This window comes from Danio rerio, chromosome 5 (assembly GCF_049306965.1).
Source record: "Danio rerio strain Tuebingen ecotype United States chromosome 5, GRCz12tu, whole genome shotgun sequence".
Taxonomy (NCBI): domain Eukaryota; kingdom Metazoa; phylum Chordata; class Actinopteri; order Cypriniformes; family Danionidae; genus Danio; species Danio rerio.
The window spans coordinates 38127320-38149673 of record NC_133180.1 but is presented as its reverse complement, the minus strand read 5'-3'; the positions used below and the strand labels follow the sequence as shown (position 1 = coordinate 38149673).

At 38.2% G+C, this 22354-nt stretch overlaps 1 protein-coding gene across 1 annotated transcript in view; it reads left to right on the top strand.

Moving 5' to 3' along the window:
• Window positions 1-1075: 1075 nt before the first annotated feature.
• Window positions 1076-22354, top strand: part of lrch2 (leucine-rich repeats and calponin homology (CH) domain containing 2) — a 120172-nt gene continuing 98893 nt past the window's right edge. The window contains exon 1 of the mRNA XM_021471636.3: window positions 1076-1316. Within this exon, the coding sequence (XP_021327311.1) occupies window positions 1076-1316 (241 nt within the window). The remainder of the gene's footprint in view (window positions 1317-22354) is intronic.

The following is a 22354-nucleotide window of genomic DNA, read 5'->3' as shown; positions in this document are numbered from 1 at the left end:
TTAATTTAAAAAATACATTAATAATAAAACAGATCTCTTTTCAAAACTTGGCAATGGTCATGCAAGCAAATTTGCTCTTCTCACACTGAAGCATAAATTTGCATAACATCTGAAAAACTATTTTAATTTTATGGGACCTTTAATGACACGCAAAGATGAATGTTTGCCACACAGTGTGAACTTACAAAATCATGATTACTTTTGATTTCATTAGTACTTAAAAAACAGCATTTATCTTTTAGTTTATTTTTGTATAACTTTTTTTTATCATGCAATAAAAAACATTACAATATGAACAAAGAGACAAAAATGGTTACATAAAAAAACTTCTAGCAAATTAAACAAGTTTAAATAATTTACACCAAGAAAGAGTTTTGCATGCAATATATTTATTAGTCTTTTAAGGTGTTCACATATAAATCAAAGTCCTTTCTGAAAATAAAAAGTAAGGGTGTTTCTTTGAAAATGTACATTACTGCATTAGCCAGAAAAAGCAATGAATTAATAATAAATTTACAATGAGAAGGATCTAAATTCACAGAGTAATTACAAAGATAAAATTTTTGGGAAAATACAAAAGTTTTGAAATATTTGTATTTTTTAATGAAATTGGAAAAATCAACCCAAAACACTTTACAGTAAGCACACTCCTAAAATAAATGATTTAGTGTTTCGTCATATTGAGTACAAAATTCTCATTTGGGGGAAACAATGTTATGAAATTTAGCTAGTTTGGTATTTATTGGGTAGCAATTATGAATTATATTGAATTATTATTATTATTAATAGTATTATTATGAATTTTGATTGAGACAGCTTTATTAGATAAAAATATTTCTTCCCGAAGAAACCAAAACTGTTCCCAGTCTAAGTCACCAAATATATTATTCCACAAACCAATGCAGCATTAATCTTTTATTTTCAACATTATTATGAACATTTACCTGCCGTTAAAGCAATCCCCTCCTCTTTTCAGTAGTAGCCCATCCCCTCCCCGCCTCCTTTCATCTCATCCTCTGCGCATGCGCGTCACGCCAGGCAGCCCCCTATTATTATTGTAAGAATAATTTCACTTATGAAAATGGCGGCGAGTCAGGGAGCTGTTGGATCAGCGGCGGCTCTCCAGAGCCAGCCTTACCCGAACGTTGCCCACTGGAACCCGGGCGTGATGCAGCAGCAGCACCCGCTTCACACCGCCCGCAGCCTGGAGCGCGCGCTGGAGGATGCCGTCTGCTCCGGGATGCTCAACATCAGCGGGAGGAAACTGCGCGACTACCCGGGGCTCAACTACGATCTGACCGACACTACACTAGCAGGTGGGTCCGCAGATGTGGGCTAATCTTCCTGTGCGCTCTACTGACCCGCTTCTCGCGATTCTCCGTTTAAGAACAGCAATAAGATGTATGAAAGGAAGCGCGCGGCTGCGTGTTTGCGGCATTTGCGCGCTGTGTCAATGGATGTTTGTGTGTTGGCTACAATAGACAGTGCACATGGTGCTTGTACAAGAGAAAACCGTTAGTCTCACGCGTTATCTCTCGTGTTTGTCAGGGCTGGTGTGCAGTGACAAGCACACTGAAACAGAATTAGAGACAACACCTCTGGTGTCTGGTTGTTTTGGCTTCTCATCTCTTACACCCCAAACCTTAATCCATGCATGAATGAAGCTCGAGAGAGCACTTGAGCTCAAACGACAGGAGACAATCTTCATTAACCTTTGCTCCAGTAATTTTAACATGCAAACTCATTGCACCTTATCTAGACTGTGACTAAAAGGCTTTCTTTGTGTGTCATGGAGCCGTTTCATTTCGATAATACAAGAGTTCGTCTAGACTATAGAGTGATAACAAGCATTTTAAACGGACGGAAAATGCAGATAAAGGATGTAGTGCCAGACAAAAGATGCTGCTGTCCGTCTTTCCCCTATAACGCGCCGTTCGCCATCCTCTCAGAAGGTGCAAGCAGCCCTAGATATAATACACACGCATATTTAACGTTAAACCGATGTTTATTATTATTATTTAGATAATAGCGTTGAAGGCTATTGTGCTAACAGTCGACAGGAACTGTAAATGAGCAGCACTATTACACATATTGCTGTATGAAGTGAATTGGCCGTATCGTTTTTAGAGACGAGGGTAGAAATTAAATGTCTGCATCTCTTTCGGAAGTGTCTGTGGTGTGTAATGGTAGTCTTGCCGCAGCAAACAGCCATTCAGATGTGAAGCAGACAGTGGGAGGAGGGACAGTAATCCGTTCATTCATGCACACACCTTACTCACAGCATCATGTCTACACACTCCCATTCAACTGTATTGGGTTACGCTTGTGAAAAGCCCTTCTGTAAATCTTTGGCTGCGTCTCCAAACTGCTTTAGCTGTGTGAAGGGTCGTTTGTTTATATCAAGCCCTTGTGTTTTGATTCCCTCACATGGCTTGCTGGCTGGAAGAAGGCTGTGGTTGTTGGAGATAACGGTGGACGTTGACTGGTTCCACTGTTTGTGACAGGCCCGTCGGCGAACAGATGACATTTGTTGATAGTACAGGGCTGCTGGTGCCTGCTTTTGTTTTCCTGCATCTATATTCATGTGTTTGAAAGAGGAAATAGTTGGAAGCGAACCAGACTGTCATCTAAAAGAGGAAGTGACTTTGTTGCTGACTCAACTGGAGATATTTGGCTGCTTCTGCATGAAGGGTGGAGAATCCTCATCTCGCAATCTGTATTCACATTTGTGAGAAAGAGGCTGTTTGTGTGCTTGTTAGTTTTAGTGTTTGTTTGACAGTTTGGGTAGGCTTGTGTGTAGTTTGAGCAGCTCCAGTGACCCACTTGGCAGTCCTTCCTATTATTGGCTGTGTTTGGCCACAAACATAACACTGGAGTATGAAGACGCCCCCCGAATCTCTGATGTTGAAGAGTGAGAAAGACGAGGAATTCCCTCTCCTTTTCTTTCTTGTCTTCTGTTTTTCCCCAGCCAATTTTCAGTTTGTACTGTTTGGTGTGAGCATGCCATTGTCTTCATTTGTGTCTTCACTGGTAATTTGGATGGTGATTGTGAACTAAACATCTATTTATCTATGATGTATATCTTTTAAGTGTGTGTGTGTGTGTGTGTGTGTATGTGATTAATAGCAGCATAAATAGCTACTACTTATCCCATGATAACGAGCACAAGAATGGGTTCACAAGAACAAGATGAGATTTTAGACTTTAAAGAAATCCTCAATGAACTTTAAAAAAAAAAAATCACAGAATGCACAAAACGTTGGTGCATTTTGAAATCAACTTTCATTCATTCATTTTCTTTTCGGCTTAGTCTCTATTAATCAGGGGTCGCCACAGCGGAATTAAAAACAGCATATGTTTTACACAGCGGAAGCCCTTTCAGCTGCAACCCAACACTGGAAAACATCCATACACTAATTCACACACATACACTACGGACAATTTAGCTTACCAATAGAGGTGTGAACCTACACTGGTCTTACGGTTCGGATCGGTTACAATTATCATGCCATCGATTCGGTTCAATTCGATATCTCAGTGCATTACGGTGCATTGAGGATGCTTTCTATACACAGTTTTATATTTGGGGGTGGGGGCTATAACAAGCTGTCTAAAAAAAAACACCAGAGTTACCCACCGCTCCCGCTCTTTATTTGGAAATTCCTCAGACCTCAATCCAGAAGTATCCCCGTAACAGCCGAAAGGAGAGGAAAATTCATGCCAGCAGGTGTATTGGGCCACAGTGAGAGGGAGAAAAAGATGGAGTTTACTTTCATTCCCTTTATTGCTGAGAAATAGGGGCTTCTGCTGTAAGTGTCAAGGAGAGACTGTCCAGAAAACACACACGCTGTAAAATTGTGCACAGTTTCTGCGTTTAGAAAGTAATTCCGTCATTAATATTAGTCCAAAAGGGTATTCATTCATTTATTTTGTTGTCAGCTTAGTCCCTTTATCAATCTGGGGTCGCCACAGCGGAATGAACCACCAACTTATCCAGCATGTTTTTACGCAGTGGATGCCCTTCCAGCCGCAACCCATCTTTGAGCGACATCTACACACACTCATTTACACACACTCATACACTACAGACAATTTAGTCTAGCTCTACTTTTTGGTACATTTTTGTTGTGCCATGTACCCTTTGGAAAGGGTACCTAAAAAGTGGTATGGTGCAGTTTGCTTTTTGGTACCTATTGACAGTGGAAACAGACATAAAAGCGTACTGAACTGAAGCGTACTCAATGGAAACGGGCTACTGTGTTTCTCATCTGCTCTTAGACTCATCTGCACATCACATTATTTGTTTTTGTGAATAAAGATTGTGATCATGGATGGTGGGTGGATGGGAGGGGGTTCCTCGGTTCGCTAAGAGAATATAGGGGTTTGTACTTGGAGACATGATTTCTTTTTAGAAAAATGACTTTTGCTGCTTGTTCAAACTACTTATTTAAATTAAGTTAAACAACACTATTCTTAATTTGGGGGGGGGGGGGGGGTGAATAGTTTTGTGTTCTGTCTACTTAAATTTTTCACAGTGCACCATACGAATTTTGCATGCTCAAACTCTAATGTGACAATGGCTCTAACGTTATAAATGTGTTTATCATAGAATATGTATATATATATATATATATATATATATATATATATATATATATATATATATATATATATATATTTTTTTTTTTTTTTTTTTTTTTAAATCATGTATTATCTTCACATATATGCAGAGTACATGGCATTTATTAATGTTTTGTTAATGTCAGTGCTGTAGACTTTTATCCGGCTGTAGTATGCAGTATATAATATTCATGTGCAAAGTTGTCTTTTATGAAAATGACTTGCATTAAGGCAGTTTGTGGTCATGCATGTTCATAAATTATGCATGTATCCGCTGTGCACACATGATGTTGCTTTTAGGAATTTACTATTAGGGCTGATGCAGTGAAATGCTTAATGACAGCCTGTTTTCACATATTGCAGTAAGGGAGATGATAATCACAGCTCTTTCTTGGATGTTTATATTGGTTTATGTGAGTGCCAAAATGTGTGTTCATAGTCATACAAACGTTCAATGAAAACATAGGATAAGGTAGTGATATCAATCCAGAAAAGGAAATTCAAAAATCATTGTTAATAAACGTTAAAAAAAAGACAATGGGACTTTTTCACCAAATATCTGTGTTCCAAAAAAAAAAAGAAAAAAGTAAAAAAAATCATACAGGTCTGCAACCTTTTTAAATAACTGTTTTAAATACTAAAAAATAAATAGATAAAAGTAAAAAATGCCTGTATTTTGATTTTGTTTTGAGTTTTCCATAACATGTTGTCTCATCTTGACAGTTTCATATTGCTCTCTGTCTCTCGGCAGAACCCTTTAGGGTCATGACATAGAGATTTAGAGGAAGTGGTCATAAGATAGCCGTACTGAAGCTATTTCACATTTCTTGATTTGGAACGAGGAAGTAAAGTAAAGCATGTTGGGGTAAAATGGAATACCATAACTATAACAGTATTCTCTATTGTTTATGAGTTGCATTTTACCTCATGAAAATACCATATTGAATAGAATAGAAAATATAAGGTGGTGTCTTTCACTCGATAAAAGTACTTTACATTAATGTTTGAGATGAATAGTTGAACAAATTCAATAATGTAATTTCTCAATTTTTAACCACGTCAAATGTGCTGCAACTTGAATAGCAAAACGACTTCTATAATGCATAGAAGTCATAACATTAAGCCATTAAGCAATTAAACATTTGGATTGGTGCCAATTAAAGGAGACTCAATTTGTAAAACAGATTTCCAACATGGGGTGACACTGTGGCTCAGTGGTTAATACAGTCGCCTCACAACAAGAAGGTCACTGGTTCGAGTCTTGAGTGGGTCAGTTCGCATTTCTGTGTGGAGTTTTCCTGTTCTCCCTGTGTTGGCGTGGGTTTCCTCAGGATGCTTCGGTTTCCCCCACAAGTCCAAACACATGTAGTATAAGGGAATTGAATAAATGTTAATTGTTGTCAAATGTACTAAACCTACTCAGAAATCACTAAATTTCAAAAGCCCTTTTAGCCTTTCCGTTGGGCCCAAAATAAAGTGTCCGACATAGAAATAAAAATACTATAAAAAATACATACATTTACTAACTGATTTTTTAAATGGCATTAATTATAGGCTAAATATATATTTTTGAAAATAACCACATTTTATTTAATTATTTTTATTTATTTATTTATTTATTTTAATTGGAAAATCTGGTAGGTCTAACTTTTTTATATTATTATTTGTTTTATTAACTAGATACCAAAGTACCGTGTTTTTTACAACAGCAATTTACACAAACACAAATTCGAACACATATTGATGAAGCATCTTTACTCAATATGTAAGACAATGCATAAACACTGATTTAGGGCGTACTCACACTATGCTATCCGAACCGTGCCCAGGCCCGTTTCCTGGATCGTTTGAGACGTGTAAATGCTCTGAATCGGGCTCAGGCATGGTTCACTTGGCCGACCCTGGCCTGGTTAGAAGAGGTGTGCCTGTGCGCGGTTTACTTGGGCGCACCTGAGCCCGAAACTGAAGACGAGATGTGACTTTTACGTGACTGTTTCATGTGGATTTAATTATCATTCTTATTGTTCAATGAACGCAAACTGTCGTAGATTATTAAAGACACAAACCCCTCACTGCATGTCAGCTGCACCTTTAGCAAACCTCCTAATTCCTGCAGCACGAGGACTTTATGGTTGTTTATGAGCGTCAAAAGTGGTGAAATATTTAACTGCGTGTCACTGCTTCCCAAACGACTAAAACAATATAACTAAAGCAATCTCCACTTTGCTGAGCGAATGCTCTTACTGAACAGCGCATCATCAATGACGTAAGCATGCTCAGACCCGAATGTAATGTGAGCGCGGGCCGAAAGTCCATGATTGACCATATATGGTTCATGTCTTGAATATTAATTAGCTTCGCTCTGACGTAGATATACGTGACATAGTAAATAAAATATACGCTAAAATAACCAATGGAGGAAATGTATCAATGTTGTCTCACTAGAAAACGTTGTTGCTTATCAAACGCAGCATGAGGCATGCATATTAATGATTTCAGAGCTTTTTTATGATATCAGAGCTTGATAACATGGCTGCTCGTCAGGTCCGGATGAACAACCCAATAGATGCAAATGCAGAGGGCATGGCCTGTGAGTCTTGTCACAGTTTGATTTGTCTTCTGATCGGTCTGTTGTCCACCGAGGTTTTGCACTCGTGAAATTTACATGAAAATGAGGAAACAGTGGTGTTTAACGCTCACAGTATGCCCATTTCTATATACTAATGTCTTATTATTCTACTATGCCTTAGTATAACCAGATTTTCATTATAGGGCACCTTTAAAACATGCAAGGGGGTGTATTTTTTGGTTAATGAAAGAAAAAAAAAAGTCATGAGATATGAAGAATAAGTCATAAACTTTTAATCCACAAGGAAGTGGTTTGTTTTCATGGGTGCCACCATGTTGACGTCAGAGTGACCATATAGAAAAGTGCCTCTGGGACTGTGGCCTAATTAATTACAGTGATCACAAACATAAAATCTTTTTAGGACTGAATATGACCACTGTATTGATGTGGGTACAAGAAGGAAAGCTAGTGATACTATAACCATCATCATCATAGTGTTGACTAGTTTGTTGTACTTATCCTGCTAAATCAGATATGTCCCCAACACCTCTGTGAAAATGCTCCACATTTGTACAAACAGTAACTAGACAGATGTTTTTTTTCCTGTGGTAGTGTGGTGACGAATGTTTGGTTCTTTTATTTTTTATCTTCAGGGTAGTCTGCACAACAGGAGCACTATAGTCTTCTACTGAAAGTAGTTCTCAGTAGACCAGTGCCTATTAAAATCAGAGTAGTTTGCTTTTAGGAATGGCTTTCAGCTCTTAAATTTTCAGACACATGTTTGGGGAAGATGATTGTGATTCATGAAGTTTCAGTGCTTTTGAATACTTACAAGACTGTTCACAATATTATTAACTTAACTTAAATGGATTAATTTTGAGAACAGACAAAAGATGTTCAATAATAACACTTTTTATAAAAGCTGGTCATTCGTCTGAATGGCATACTCTTGTCTTGGAACTGAGTTGAAGACCATTAATAGCATAAATGTCAGAGGAAAATGTATTAGATTATGAAGAATGTATGACACATTATGTCCACTCTCCAGTTTCCACTGATTACTAAAATACTGCATTTTATAGTCAGAAGTCTTAAATAGGAATCAGGAAAACATTTTCATAGTTCATATAATGGCCCGTTTTTCACTGAGTGGTACGGTACGGGTCAACATTTTCAGGCTTCCATTTACACTGTCAAAAGGGTACCAATGTTATACGACAAAGTTTCAGTCTATGTCATTGTCGCTTGAGGAAATGTCAAAGTAAAGCTGTACGAGTCGTTCACATATCATAAGAAGTACTTGCAAAATAAATGCTTTATACACATAAATATTTGTATATAAATGTTCATTACTAGCCCTTTTATGATCATGTTTGATTATAACTGCAAATCAATGATTGCGTGTGAAATAGTCTACTGCAATGTCTGCAGTTATATAAATTAATAAATAAACATAAATGCAAGAAATATGAACATATACAGTCTTCGATATTTTACCAATTACAGAAAAACTATATACAGCGTACATTTAGTCCTTTTTTGGGTTCAAAAACAACAAGTAATATAGCCCACACTAACCCCTCATCTGTACCTTTAATCTTCACATGTACAGGCACAATATACACACAATTTTTGAATTCACATAAAAACATATGTGCGTAACTGAGATAAACTTTTTATCCAATAAGAACAAATGCCCATCAACTACAATGGAAACACTTTTACTGAACAAATTCCAGTATGCACATTAAAAAAGTGTTCATGTGATGGTGAAAATGTGTGTGAATGGACAAACCAGCAGGCTGAGCACATTCTAAAGCATCTGAAATGTTGTTTTGGTCATTCTAAAATGCTGTGAGCATTTCAGTATTAGTGTTAATATATTATTAATTACCTCCAGAACTGTCAGGAGGGTCTGCGCTTCATGTCTGACATCATCAAACACCACCACGCGCTTATTGCATGTCAGCATTTGTCTTCTTAGGCGCAAATCATTTATTTAGTTAAGAAAAGATTGATGCAGCTTCTCCTACCTCAATAAATTCTATTTTTACTCTTGATATGTGGCACCAGTTAATCAGGAAGTGACGAGTCTGTTCTCTTTGACTCATTGGATGGAATTGCTGCTTTATTTTCACGTCTTTTATGCAATATTCCAGTTTTGCACATAAATTTAATTTGCATCTTTGGATGGAAAAAGCTTTTGTCAACTACCCATACCTGATGCAAAAGCCCCTATTTATTACATATTACATTATGTTTGCAATTTGCAGCTACAACCACCACAAAAAAGTTTTGTGCTACAAACCTTTTCGTAACTGTCATTCATCTGAGCATTAATTCAGAAAAATTACCACAGATTAAATGCACAATTCATAACAAAAGACAGCACTTTTCTGATGTCATGTTATATAACTATGTAACTCCTTTTTGCTTGTGTTGTTTGGGATTCTTTGTGTGTCCTCCTGTGAAATACTGTAGACTCTGGTCTTGAGATCTTGTGACAGTCAGACCTCAGCTGCAGGCAGGAGACCTCTCTGCCCTTTACAGATGAACACACACACACACACACACACACACACACACACACACACACACACACACACACACACACACACACACACAGCATTCCCCAGAGACTGAGGTAATTACACATGATCTGACATGCTGGCCCCATCTGTAAAGGTGTCAACTTCAAACCCTTGTGCTCAACATTATGGTCTTTGCAGCTTGAGTTACACATCAACGTATAATGATGCTTTACAGCACTAAGAAAAAAAGATTGAGGAGATGTGGACTGAAAATGTAATAAACTGGCCAATATATTAATCCAGGGGATGAATGTCATTGATATGGTTGAAAGTGAGAAAGGCATCCTAAAAACAAGGCTATTTCAGCTTGGTCCATTTGAAGTGAAATTGAAGTGAAACTGATGAGATCTGACTCCTTTTGTCTCACTTTCAGAAGGTGACTCTCAGGTCTCTGATTGCTTTATTAAACACTTCTTCTGAGCTCTTGGTCAAACGTTAAAAGCTCAGATTAAAAAAATGTCAATTTCATTCATTCCTTTTCATTCAGTCCCTGATTTGTCAGGGGTCGCCACAAAGGAATGAACCGCCAACTATTCCAGCATATGTTTTACACAGCGGATGCCCTTTCAGCTGCAACCCAGTACTGGGAAACACCCATACACTCTTGCATTCACACACTTATACACTATGGCCAATTTTGTTTATTCAATTCACTTATAGCGCAAGTCGTTGGACTGTGGGGGAAGCCGGAGCACCCACAGGGAAAAACCCACAAAACATGGGGAGAACATGCAAACTCCACACAGAAATGCCAACTGGTTCAGCCGGAATTCATTCCAGTGCCTCTTTACTGTGAGACGACAGTGCTAACCACTGAGCCACCGTGTCGCCATATCAATTTCTATGTTTTTTTTTATTTTTGTGTATTTTTGTCTGATAAACACAAAGGTTATGTTTACTTATGCAATCCATATGTCACATGAAATCTGATTTCACACCTGTTTGTTTACTGTACAGTATGTGTGTTTGTGTGTGTGTATTTCAGTGTGATAAATCACATCATATTTGATCAGATTTTCATCTTTTAGGACTTTTGTAGCTTCACACAAAGTGTGGCATACATGTTGCGAATGTGTCAGCAATTTCAGACACACTAAACATGAGTGCATGAATGTTGCTTAAATCTCTTCTGCTTTTCAAGTAAAGGTTTAGAAATGTCATTATATAAACATGAACAGAGGCAAAGTTTGACAAGTCTCTTTCCAGTGTGCTGGCGTTTTCACCATTATTTTGTCAAACGTAAATACTGTGTTTTGTAAATACAGCAGATATTGACTCCTCTGTTTGTACAAGCGATCCGGTTTCATGACCCGAGTTAGTTTCTTGTTGTTTTATTACTTTTGCTGAGGTGGTGTTTATTTTCTACACTCACTGGCCATTTTATTAGGCACTACCTACGCATCTTTGCCTTTGAACTGTTTTGTGTGTTCAGGAAGGTGCTGGAAACATTCTTCATATATTTTATGTAGCAGATGCCCTTCCAGCTGCAACTTAGTATTGGGAAACACACCCATACACACTCACAGAAATGCCAAATGACCCAGCTGGGACTCGAACCAGTGATCTTCTTGTTGTGTTAACCACCGAGCCACTGTCACACTGTGACTAATTTCTTTTATGTTTAAGTAGAGCAGAGGTGCCCAAATTCGGTCCTGGAGGGCCTGTGTCCTGCAAAATATAGCTTCAACTTGTTTCAACACACCTGTTTGTAAGTTTCTAGTAATTAATAAGAGCTTAATTAGCAGTTCAGGTGTGTCTTGTTTACACCAGATTCAAAGGGCTTCAACGTCAACGCTTGTCTGAAGTTGGGGCTGACGCAATTGTCATAGCAGCATCAGCCAATGAAATTAGTCAGCAATAGACCACTCTCTGAGCTGGTGTATTTGGATACAGTGATCTGATTGGTTGACGCTTCTGTTGGCACTTGAAAAGATGAGAAAGTTCTGCAGCACATAAAGCCACTGAAGCAGCGCCAACGGATCCATAATGCAGTTTGGCAACGCCTGACGTCACATATTTAAAGTAAATAGGAAGTGTTGACGCTGCCGCCCTGTGTGAATGGGGCGTTAGGGTTGGAGCTGAACTCTCCAGGACACCAGGCCTCTAGGACCAGGTTTGGGCACCCCTGAAATAGAGCTTTTGTCACTGACTAGTCTTACAAACCTCAACACATTCAAAAATAAAAATCTGTGAATACAACATGGCACAGAAAAAATGTTTTTTTAAATGCAATATAGAAATGCAGTATTATCCAACATATTCTTTAAAATAAAAGTTAATTATTAATCCAATTAATCACATGTAAAATACTGTTTGCTGGCAGTGCGTTGAACATGCTTCTTGTATATATAAAGTACATCTATACATTGCAAATGGTAACATTAGAAGACAATTAGTTTTTTACAGGTAGCCAGACATTTATAGGAAGTTATATTGATCAGGATATTGATATTGTAGCTGTCAAATTTTATTCTTAATCGTTCCCCTTTGGATCAATGTAACATTTCCTGTTTTGTCCTTCATAACTAGTACTGTAACAAGCACTTAATTAAAGTGGGATTGTTGTATGCCATTTTGACATGTGTACAAAAAAAAAAGTTAAGCGATTGCTGTTTTTGTGTCTACAAACAGCAGCAGTAGTGTTTAGCTAACTGGTCAACTGTCTTGCACATCCCTAATACTAACATGATAGCATCACACAGCTGCTGCAGATTTGATGGCTGTTTATTTTAGGTCTGTTGACCATTTAAGTAGTGAACGTTCAAGAAATCAGTTTGATTTGACCTTTATGAAATGGTGCATTCTCCTTTCGCAGTATAAGGCAATTCCACCCACGGAACTACCTCTCAATTGTTATTTTCTTATTTCAGACCATTCTCTATAAACCTATCTAAGTCCCAGTAGGTCAACAGTTTCTGAAATAATCAGACCAGCCTGGCTCAAACAAACTTGCCACAACATAGTTACTTAAATGATCTTTCTAGCTCATTCTGAAGCTTGACTTGAATTTCAGCAGATTGCTGTGACCACGTTTACATGTTGAAATGTGTGAGTTGCTGCTGTGTGATTGGCTAATTAAATATTTGCATTAAAAACCTGTGGCTTTTGTTGTCTTGTGTTCTAAGCTGTATGCTGGTCCTTTTAAACATTGAGCAAATTATAAAGATACATTTGTTGCAAACTGTATGACACTGCATGTCAACACTTAAATGACATAGTAAACAGCACAAATGTGAGTATTAGATCTGTTTGTATTCACTTGTTAAATGGTGGCCTAATTTTGGTATTTACAACTACAATTATTTTTTCCTTGTAGCAATTAATCTTTGTACTTTAGATTTAGTTTTCTGCATGTACTCCTAAATGGCCGATTTCAACCGGTCTGATCTGTTTGCAGTGGCGCAGGCAGTGTCATCATAGAGATGCTGCATATAACATGTTATAGGCGTGGAACTTTTCCCACAGTGTGTGAAAGTAGCACTGTGTTCTCGATTTGAAGCCACAACCACTATGTTTGGTGCAACAGACTAATCGTAACTGTCAAATTACCTCCGCCTAAATACGCAGTTCAGTTCAACACAGATTGTTTACCTGTGCTTGAGACAACATCTCTGTTTATTAATGATTAACTGATTAATGTGATCAGTTAAACAGCTTAAAATGTGATTTGGGTAATTTTTTCTTCATATTGTTTTTCTTTAAAGCTATTCTTAAAATGTTTGTTATGCGAGTATAAAAATCCGCTAGACCTATCAGTCAAAATTGTGTTTAAAAAGAGTGAACATCTGTCACGTCGAAGTTGTCTGTAAATGCTTTACCAGAACAAGATAATATAAAACTATAAACTATAAAGCAAATTATTTTTTAATTAAAAAAAAAATTTAAACTTACATCTGTACATACATGCTTTTGTTCAATGAAGGCGATAGACCACTTTAAACTGAATTATTGTGTGTCGCAAACAAATTGAGATTGAGTGAATCTTATTTATAATGTCTGGCCAAATTTTCTCAGAGAATCAACTCAAGCACATTTTCCCAATTTTGTTTCGACTTTGTTCGACTGAAGTTAGATTTTGTGAGGACATAAAAGAAGGATTAAGTCCATATTATTGTAGTGATATTACTGTAAACTTAGTAACTAAATCATTTTGATTAAGGTTTGTCTTTATCAAGTTAAAGATTACTGCTGACGATACTAACTGACTTTGCCATCTGAATAAACATAAACAAGGAACATTGATCGCACACTTACCAAATCCGTAGAGACAGAACAATCAACACCAACTGGAACCGTATCTTTTTTTTAAAAGATGAACGGCAAATCTGGATTTTACCATTTTCAGATCAGAAAAGCTCTCGGGTAAAAGATGTTCCTTACAAATGTATTTTTGTTGCATTTTAGCAGACCACATTTATAAACGCAGAACTGACGACCCATGTCTCAGAAACAATTTGTATACTAGTATGAATTACGGTTGGCAACACAACATGGCGTCTCTCTGAACACTGTAAAAAGTAAAAGAAGTCTTCAAAGCTATATCATGCATATTAATGAAGCTGCACCTCGTTCATAATAGAGCATGCTGATTGGTTCGAACAAAGTCTTTCTTATGAATTAATGAACAGATGTGCTAATAACTCAATGATGTTTCTTTGTGAAATAGATTCAAAATTGATTTTTAAACCGGAAGAACGAATTTGCTCTAAAAAATTGCAGAAACAACCAATTTTCACTTTTGTTGTGAAATACTTGTGTCCTAATAGCGTTTTTAGCAATGTGGGACATATATGACTGTCAACATCTCAAAAAATGTGTTTTGGTGTTTCGAGAGCCTTTAAGTAGTAGAAGAAGATTGTTTCAATGTTTTATTTGGATTAAATAATCAGAGAATGGCCTATTTATTTTCCATTATTTTCCAAAGCCTTGTCCGATATACTATTGAGACCAGCTATTAGCAATCTGCCTGTCATGGGAAGTGATTCACTCGATCACTTCCTGTGAACTAAATAAAATAAATTCTATGACTAATAATATTGGGGTTGACCAAGCCTCTTCGCTTAAAATAACGGTTAATTAAGTGTTATGAGAGCCTCAATCAAATCTACTATTCTTGAAACAAAACCGCAGTGTTGATCAGACACTGACAGTCTCATTCTTATGACAAGACTCACCATATCTTAAAGAAGCACCAGAGAAAAGCCATTTTCATTTTATTGAGACCTAATACTACTGATGATGCTGTATGTAAAAGGGCTGGTTGCTATCTGAATGTGTATTATGTACACTGAATGGGCATTTTGTGAACTCTATCCACAAAGACAGACAGTGTGTTGTTCGTGCAATAGGAAATACTGCATCATATGACAAGTATGCTGTTTCGTTTGACTCCATTCATTCTCTTTCTCTTTCTTTCAGTCTTTTAGACATTCATGGCTTTAATTTGAACATAATTGGATTGACTGACTATTAAGTAACATTGATTCAGCACAACTCAAATGAGTTCTGATGGAGACACAAAGAGTGCAAAAGAGAAAGAGACAAAGAAATTAAGGAAGTCTGTAGGAAGAAAATGAATGAATACGGAGCAGAAAATGAGAATATTTGTCGTACCCTCTTTTACTACCGTCTTTTTATCATGCACGATTATTCAGTACTGAATGATTTACCATGCTGAAAAACAGTGAGCAGTACATTTCTTGGTTGAAAGATTTCAGTATTGGATGTATTCCCAGTAGACTTAACCACAAAACCACCAGATTCACCAACTAAACCAGCATCAAACCAGTATTTAACTCATTACATTTTTGTGTGTTGTCCTGTGTTAGCTGATAATGATATACACTTGGTTGTTTAAAGAAAAAAATCATCCAAAAATACAGAAATTTGAAATCAACCTTATGCCATTCAACTTACCACAGACAAGATGTGCATATCTGTAGCTAATATATAATTTATATAGTAAAACAGAAAACTGTAATATAGCAAAATATTCTGAAAAAATATATATAAGATAACTGTTTTAATATATTGTGTATACCAAAAATGACATTTATTAAAGTTGTCAAATTATCCTTGCGTTGAATTTTTTTGTGCACATGAAAAAACGTATTTATATACACACACACACACACACACACACACACACACACACACACACACACACACACATATATAAATATATATATATATATATATATATATATATATATATATATATATATATATATATATATATATATATATATATATATATATATTGAAACTGTAATACATTTTCACGATTCCCTAAAGGGCACCTATTTTACCCCTTTTTCAAGATTTATGTCTTTTGTGTCTTCAGAATGTGTCTTTAAAGTTTCAACTCAAAACACCCATCAGATTATTTTTTAAACCTTTCAGAATATTGGAATTTTCTGCTCTAAACACAATGTAGCTGCTTTTGTTGCTGTGCCTTTAATGCTAGTTCTCCCCACCCACTGTTCCCATGCACGAGCATGATAGAGTCATTGCATCAATCTCCGCCTCACATTTCTCACATAACATTTGCTTGAAATACTACAGTAAGAACTTTCCCAATGATTATCTGATGTATTTGTTATAGAGTTAATTCAAGCCTTTCTGCAGCAATGAGTCACACACAATATCGTTACAAAATTCAGGCACACACACACAGCAGACACAAACACACAACGTACGCGTTTAACTTTGCAATGTTTTTGCACAGCAAATGTGACAGGATCCAAGTTAATATGCCCTGCTGTGTGGATATCCTTTACGTTAATGTACAAAATAAACCTGATTTATTGTCCAGAAACTGGGATGGAAGCTTCTTCTTTTATATTTGTACTGACATGCGGCTCCGCCGGTGATGAATTAAAGACGGTAAAATTGCTGTAATTCATTTCAAACATGCACTCTTTTAAAACATTTTAAACTTGGAAAACTCATTTTTTGATGATGATTGATGATCACAGAGAGCTGAACAGATCTTTTAATCCCAGTTGCTTTGCACACATGTCTTGTGGATATGATTATATGCATTACTATGGAGACATGTTAATACGTAACTGTCAATCAATTCGGTGGGCGGGGAAACCGCACTCCTATGTAACGTTGCAGTCGGCCTCAAAATAGGAGGGATTTGGATGCTTTTTTAACATCAGTAAATTTGAAAAAAGACTTATTGTCTTTATATCACCCCAATATGACTGGGGATACACTAAACCTACACACAGTTCTCTCCAAACAGCTTAATACTAGTATTTTCATCATAGGTGCCCTTTAGTGGCCAAAAAGAAGAGCATAGTTTTGAAAAATAAAGATCACTTTAAATCAGTTAAATTTAATATTAGAATAAATATATTAATTTAATAAAATCATATTAAACAAACTCCTGAGCTGGAGTGTACGTCTCTTTTTTTTAGTCCCAAATGTACTGCACGGGTCAGCCTTCTCAATATATAAAATCCTGTATTTTACTTTAACATTGTGCAAAACGTTCATTTCTGGATGAAAAGACAACAAATATTTTTATTTTGCTTTAAACCTATTTTAAAAAGTTAATCAGGTTTTGACAAGTTTAACTGATGTCATATGAGATGACTAGAAAAGTTAATTTGATTCAACCAAAACAATTAAGGTAGCAAGAATTTTGTTACAGTGTGGAGCGATGCAAGAGAAATCAGCTGTGTGAGCTCCATTTGTGGGTTGTTTATTGGCTGTATGGTAGTGTGGGAATGAGGGTGGTGTTGAAGGTGTGCATGTGTTAACTAAGCACCAAATCTCTTCCCTCCTGTTAATTAACCTGTCACTCTGTTGCTATCTATTGCCGGTTTCTATGGTAATTGAAGGATGGTGGGTCAATTAAGATGAGCACCTCTCTATAAACGTGCCGAGACTGTTTCTCAAGAAAGCTTGTGATTCTGCATGTATTTGCATGTTTTATCTTGCCGTTAAAGTTGATTGGAATCTCAAGACTTCTTTAAACAAACGTTTCATGTTAAGATTTTTTTCTGAAAGGGTAAGTGATTGAATGGCGAAACATCAGTTTATTTGATCATTCTGACCAGTCCTGCACAGCAGTTTGATTATATTTGAAAGGAATTACTGTGTGAGTTGTGTCTCAAATGGCAAACTATACACTATGCTCTCATCTACTATGTTTTTATGCACTTACACACACACCATAGTATGTATATATATATATATATATATATATATATATATATATATATATATATATATATATATATATATATATATATATGTGTGTAGTGTCCCAAGTAGAACACTAATTTCTTTTTTTTTATAGGTGAAATTTTAAACCGTTTCCCTGATATCATTTGATAGTTGCCAAATCAGTGAAATAAATGACCAAACTACCAAATAATACCTGCCATGAGTATAATCTCTCTCATAGGAGAAGTTTGCTTTCACATTCCAAAAAATGTAAAGTTATCCAACATGTGTACCCGAAAGCTCCGCCCCTTCAGCTATGAGAGCAAAGCAGCTGCCGTTGAGTGTGTGAAGTGTCCAACATTCCACATTTCATTTTACCGGCTGATTGAGTGCATCATCCAGGTAATTAAGGTGCACTTATTATTTTTAGAGTTTTCAGTTTGAACGCACTACTTACAATATTTATACTACAAAATGATGTTGAATAGTGCATAAGTATGCATTTCGGACGCACCTACGGCTTTTGCAATTCTGCTTGATGCTAATGGTTCAAAAGGTCTTAAAATCTTGGACAAAATTTACTGAGATTTTAACAGGTTTATGCGTTGGACATCATTGAAGATTAAGAGTTAATGTTAGCATCTGATAGCTTTAATTGTTGGAAAATTGTATGAGGTTTTCTTCCACTAATTTCATCATTCGATTTTCGATCATGTCACATGTTGTGATGTCAGGTGTCTCATTATTATTCATGAGTTTTACTACCCAATGAGAATGCATTTTTTCATGACAAATGTGATGCTATGCAGTTACATACCAGTTTTTTCTCCATCACTTTCTCCAATTGGTGAATTTTGTTCCTCGCCACTGACTAGCTTGCTTTGGGACTTGTAGAGCTGAATCGATGGATTTGCTCTTTAGTGTTTGGACTTTCAGCTGTGAAAATTAAACCACACTGAACTGAACTAAACTGAACTTCAACTTTGAAACCTGGACTGACAATGTATACTAGAACTTGTGTTAAGCTGCTTTGACACATTCTACATCATAAAAGTGCTATAGAAATAAAGATGAATTGTATTGAATTGAAGCTGTGCAGTAGTAGGGCATTCATTGTAGGTCGCAGGTGTTTGTTTCTGTGCTGTAAAAGTTCAGGTGTGTTCCGCAACTTTACCCGTGATGCTGCCATGGCTACACTCAGTTGGTGGGCCATCAACCACTGACACATCTAATCTGTTTTTGTGAAAAGCAAGTATTTCTCTCAGGAGACTTACAAGAACTGGAGAATTCATTACCATTCCAACACGTCTCCCATCCTTGCTGTTCCTGGTTCATCCATATTTCCCTCCAGAGTACTGGCAGGGTCTAATGTTTCACCTAGAGAGGGCAGGGGACATGCACGATTTTCCACCACACCTCCGTTTTGCTATTTTGGTGATTCAGAAGAGAAATCCTCAACCACTACATGATTTTGTCAAGTACGATGCAATCCTGGATTAACATCTATGTTGATCCTGGAACATCATTTTTGTTGAAAAATGTAATCCATACCTATTTCTTACCCCTAAACCCAAACATAACTCTAAACTATTACAAAAATCAGAGGGGAATAATGGCTGGATAACAATCATGTAGAAGTGCATAAACCTAACTGTAAGCCTAAACCTAACATAAACAGTAAACTTACCTCATAATACTGATTGGCTGATTGGTATGTTGTTCCAGGATCAACATAGATGTTAATCCAAGAACATGTCCTACTTGGTGAAATTAGGTTGGCGAAATCCTCAAGGCAATGCACCGTTTTCACTGAAATCTGCAATGTCACTGTCCATCTTTATTATGAGTATTTTTCTGGGGTGGGTTGTCACTCCCTCAGCTCGTTCTTGCTCCACCAATCCCGCGAACCATCAACTGCCTTCTAATCACCTGCACCTGTTCCCCATCATCAAGGACACTATATTGACCTTATTCTAAAATGCGCCTGTTTTCGCGATTGTCTTAGAACTTCAGATTCAGTCGCCTATGGGAAAAATAACTAGGAATAATAAACGGCGGAAAATGGTCAAACTACTTGCTCTACAAACAAATGTTTGCATAACTATACAGACCAAGTAGAATAATATAATAAGAAAATATCAAATTGCAACATCAAGCAGCGTAACGAGCTGTTTTTAACGTCAAAAAATGAATGAAAGTGAATGAGACTGGAAATCGTGAGACAAAAAGATTCAAATGGCACCGCCCGTTCGTCAGCGGAGAATAAGGTGAATAAACCCACCTCATTCTTCTACTCATTGGCAGGTATTAAAGTCAGATGGTTGTCCTCACCTTCGCTCCTTTGTCTTCTCCTCTTCTTCCATGGATGTTCCTTATGTACCTTTGGATCCTTTACCCACTGATCAATGAAAGTGATTACACTCATATGGTGTTTATTTGAAGATCTACTAGTTACCTGATGAACTGTGTGTCTGTATACTCATCTTCTGATGTTCCCAAGAACAAACTGCGTGTGATATCACTAACATCAGATGGTTACCTTATGAGCTGTTGAAGAAGATCAATAACGTTCGAGGTTACAGAAGTAACCCTTCGTTCCCCGAGGAGGGGAACGGAAGTGCCATGAATGGGAGGATTCGTATCAGAAGCCGCTTATCTGGAGAGTATTGAACGGGCCAATGAATGAAATTAATTGGCAGCGTAAGCTTGCGCAGGTGTGCGACATCTGCAATCATCTCAGCATATAAGCACACCTGAAGCCAGCAGACGCCATCCTTTTAAGCTGAAGAGACTTTCAAACAGCTAAGGGACAGTCATTATGGCGACGGAATATGGCACTTCCGTTCCCCTCCTCGGGGAACGAAGGGTTACTTCTGTAACCTCGAACGTTCCCCTTCGGTTGGGGAACTTCAGTGCCATGAATGGGAGAATATGGAAAGCGCCATAATGACTGCACCTTACCAACACCCCCGATGAGGAGATAGTCAAGCAAGCGTGACGCACCCACATCATGGGGGGCGCGGTCCTCCAACGTGTCCCTGGCCCTAATTTATCCTACTTCAACAGAAGTTTTACGGATTTAGATATATTTTTTGGGAAGTCGTGAGCATCTAGATAATTCTAGGAAATACGACAGTACGTTGGGAAGCGTGCAATCCCGATAGGGAGGACGCTGCGGAGGCCATCCGTTACCCAAGGGGGGGATAGATGGCAGAATTTACCTATGGACTAGCCCTAAAAGGGGGAGTACGCATAGCAAAGAGTGGTTAGCGGAGAGGGAAGACACGGGTCCGCCCAGGGGGGGGACTTAACCGTGGCGGAATAAGCATATGGGATCGCCTAGTGGGGATCACGCATAGCAGGCACCTATACCCAAAACGCGGGCTGACCAGCGGGCAGACCTACAACGTAGTGGGCCAGCAAGTGACTCCTCCGCTGAGTCAGTGCTGGGGGCCACGGAGGAATCTGCAGGGCTCACCTGACGGGGAACTTTACTGACAGATAAAAAAGGCGCACGTACCTCCGTGTTAGGGAGAATGGCGCAGCAAGCGTGTTTCAACACCCTACCGAGTTGTCTCCTCAATCACCAAAGGGTTACCTAATACCCTTGAGGAAACCGGCTCCACTCGCAGATTGTAAAACCTTGCAAATGTGTTGGGTGTCGCCCAGCCCGCAGCTCTACAGATGTCTGTTAGAGAGGCGCCGCGTGCACGCGCCCAAGAGGATGCAACGCTCCGAGTGGAGTGTGCACGTACTCCCGGGGGACACGGCTGACCTCGACTCGAATAAGCGAGTGAAATGGCATCCACAATCCAGTGGGATAATCTTTGTTTCGATACGGCACTTCCCTGCTGCCGACCGCCATAACAGACAAAGAGCTGCTCAGATGATCTAAAATTCTGAGTACGGTCCACATAAATGCGCAGAGCGCGAACTGGACAAAGTAAAGAAAGGGCTGGGTCTGCCTCCTCCGGGGGCAGCGCTTGCAGGTTCACTACCTGATCTCTAAAGGGGGTGGTAGGAACCTTGGGCACATAACCGGGGCGGGGTCTCAGGATAACGTGAGAGTAATCCGGCCCGAATTCCAGGCACGAGTCACTGACCGAAAATGCCTCCAGGTCCCCGACCCTCTTGATGGAGGCCAACGCAACCAGCAGAGCTGTCTTCAGGGACAGAAATCTTAGAGATACTGATTCGAGTGGCTCAAAGGGATCGGATCGCAGACTCGTGAGAACGAGGGCGAGATCCCAAGAGGGCATGAGAGGGGGGCGAGATGGATTAATTCGCCTAGCACCCCTAAGGAACTGGATGACCAGGTTATGCTTCCCCACGGTGCCGCCAGCTACCGCGCTATGATAAGCGGAGATGGCGGCCACGTAAACCTTGAGAGTGG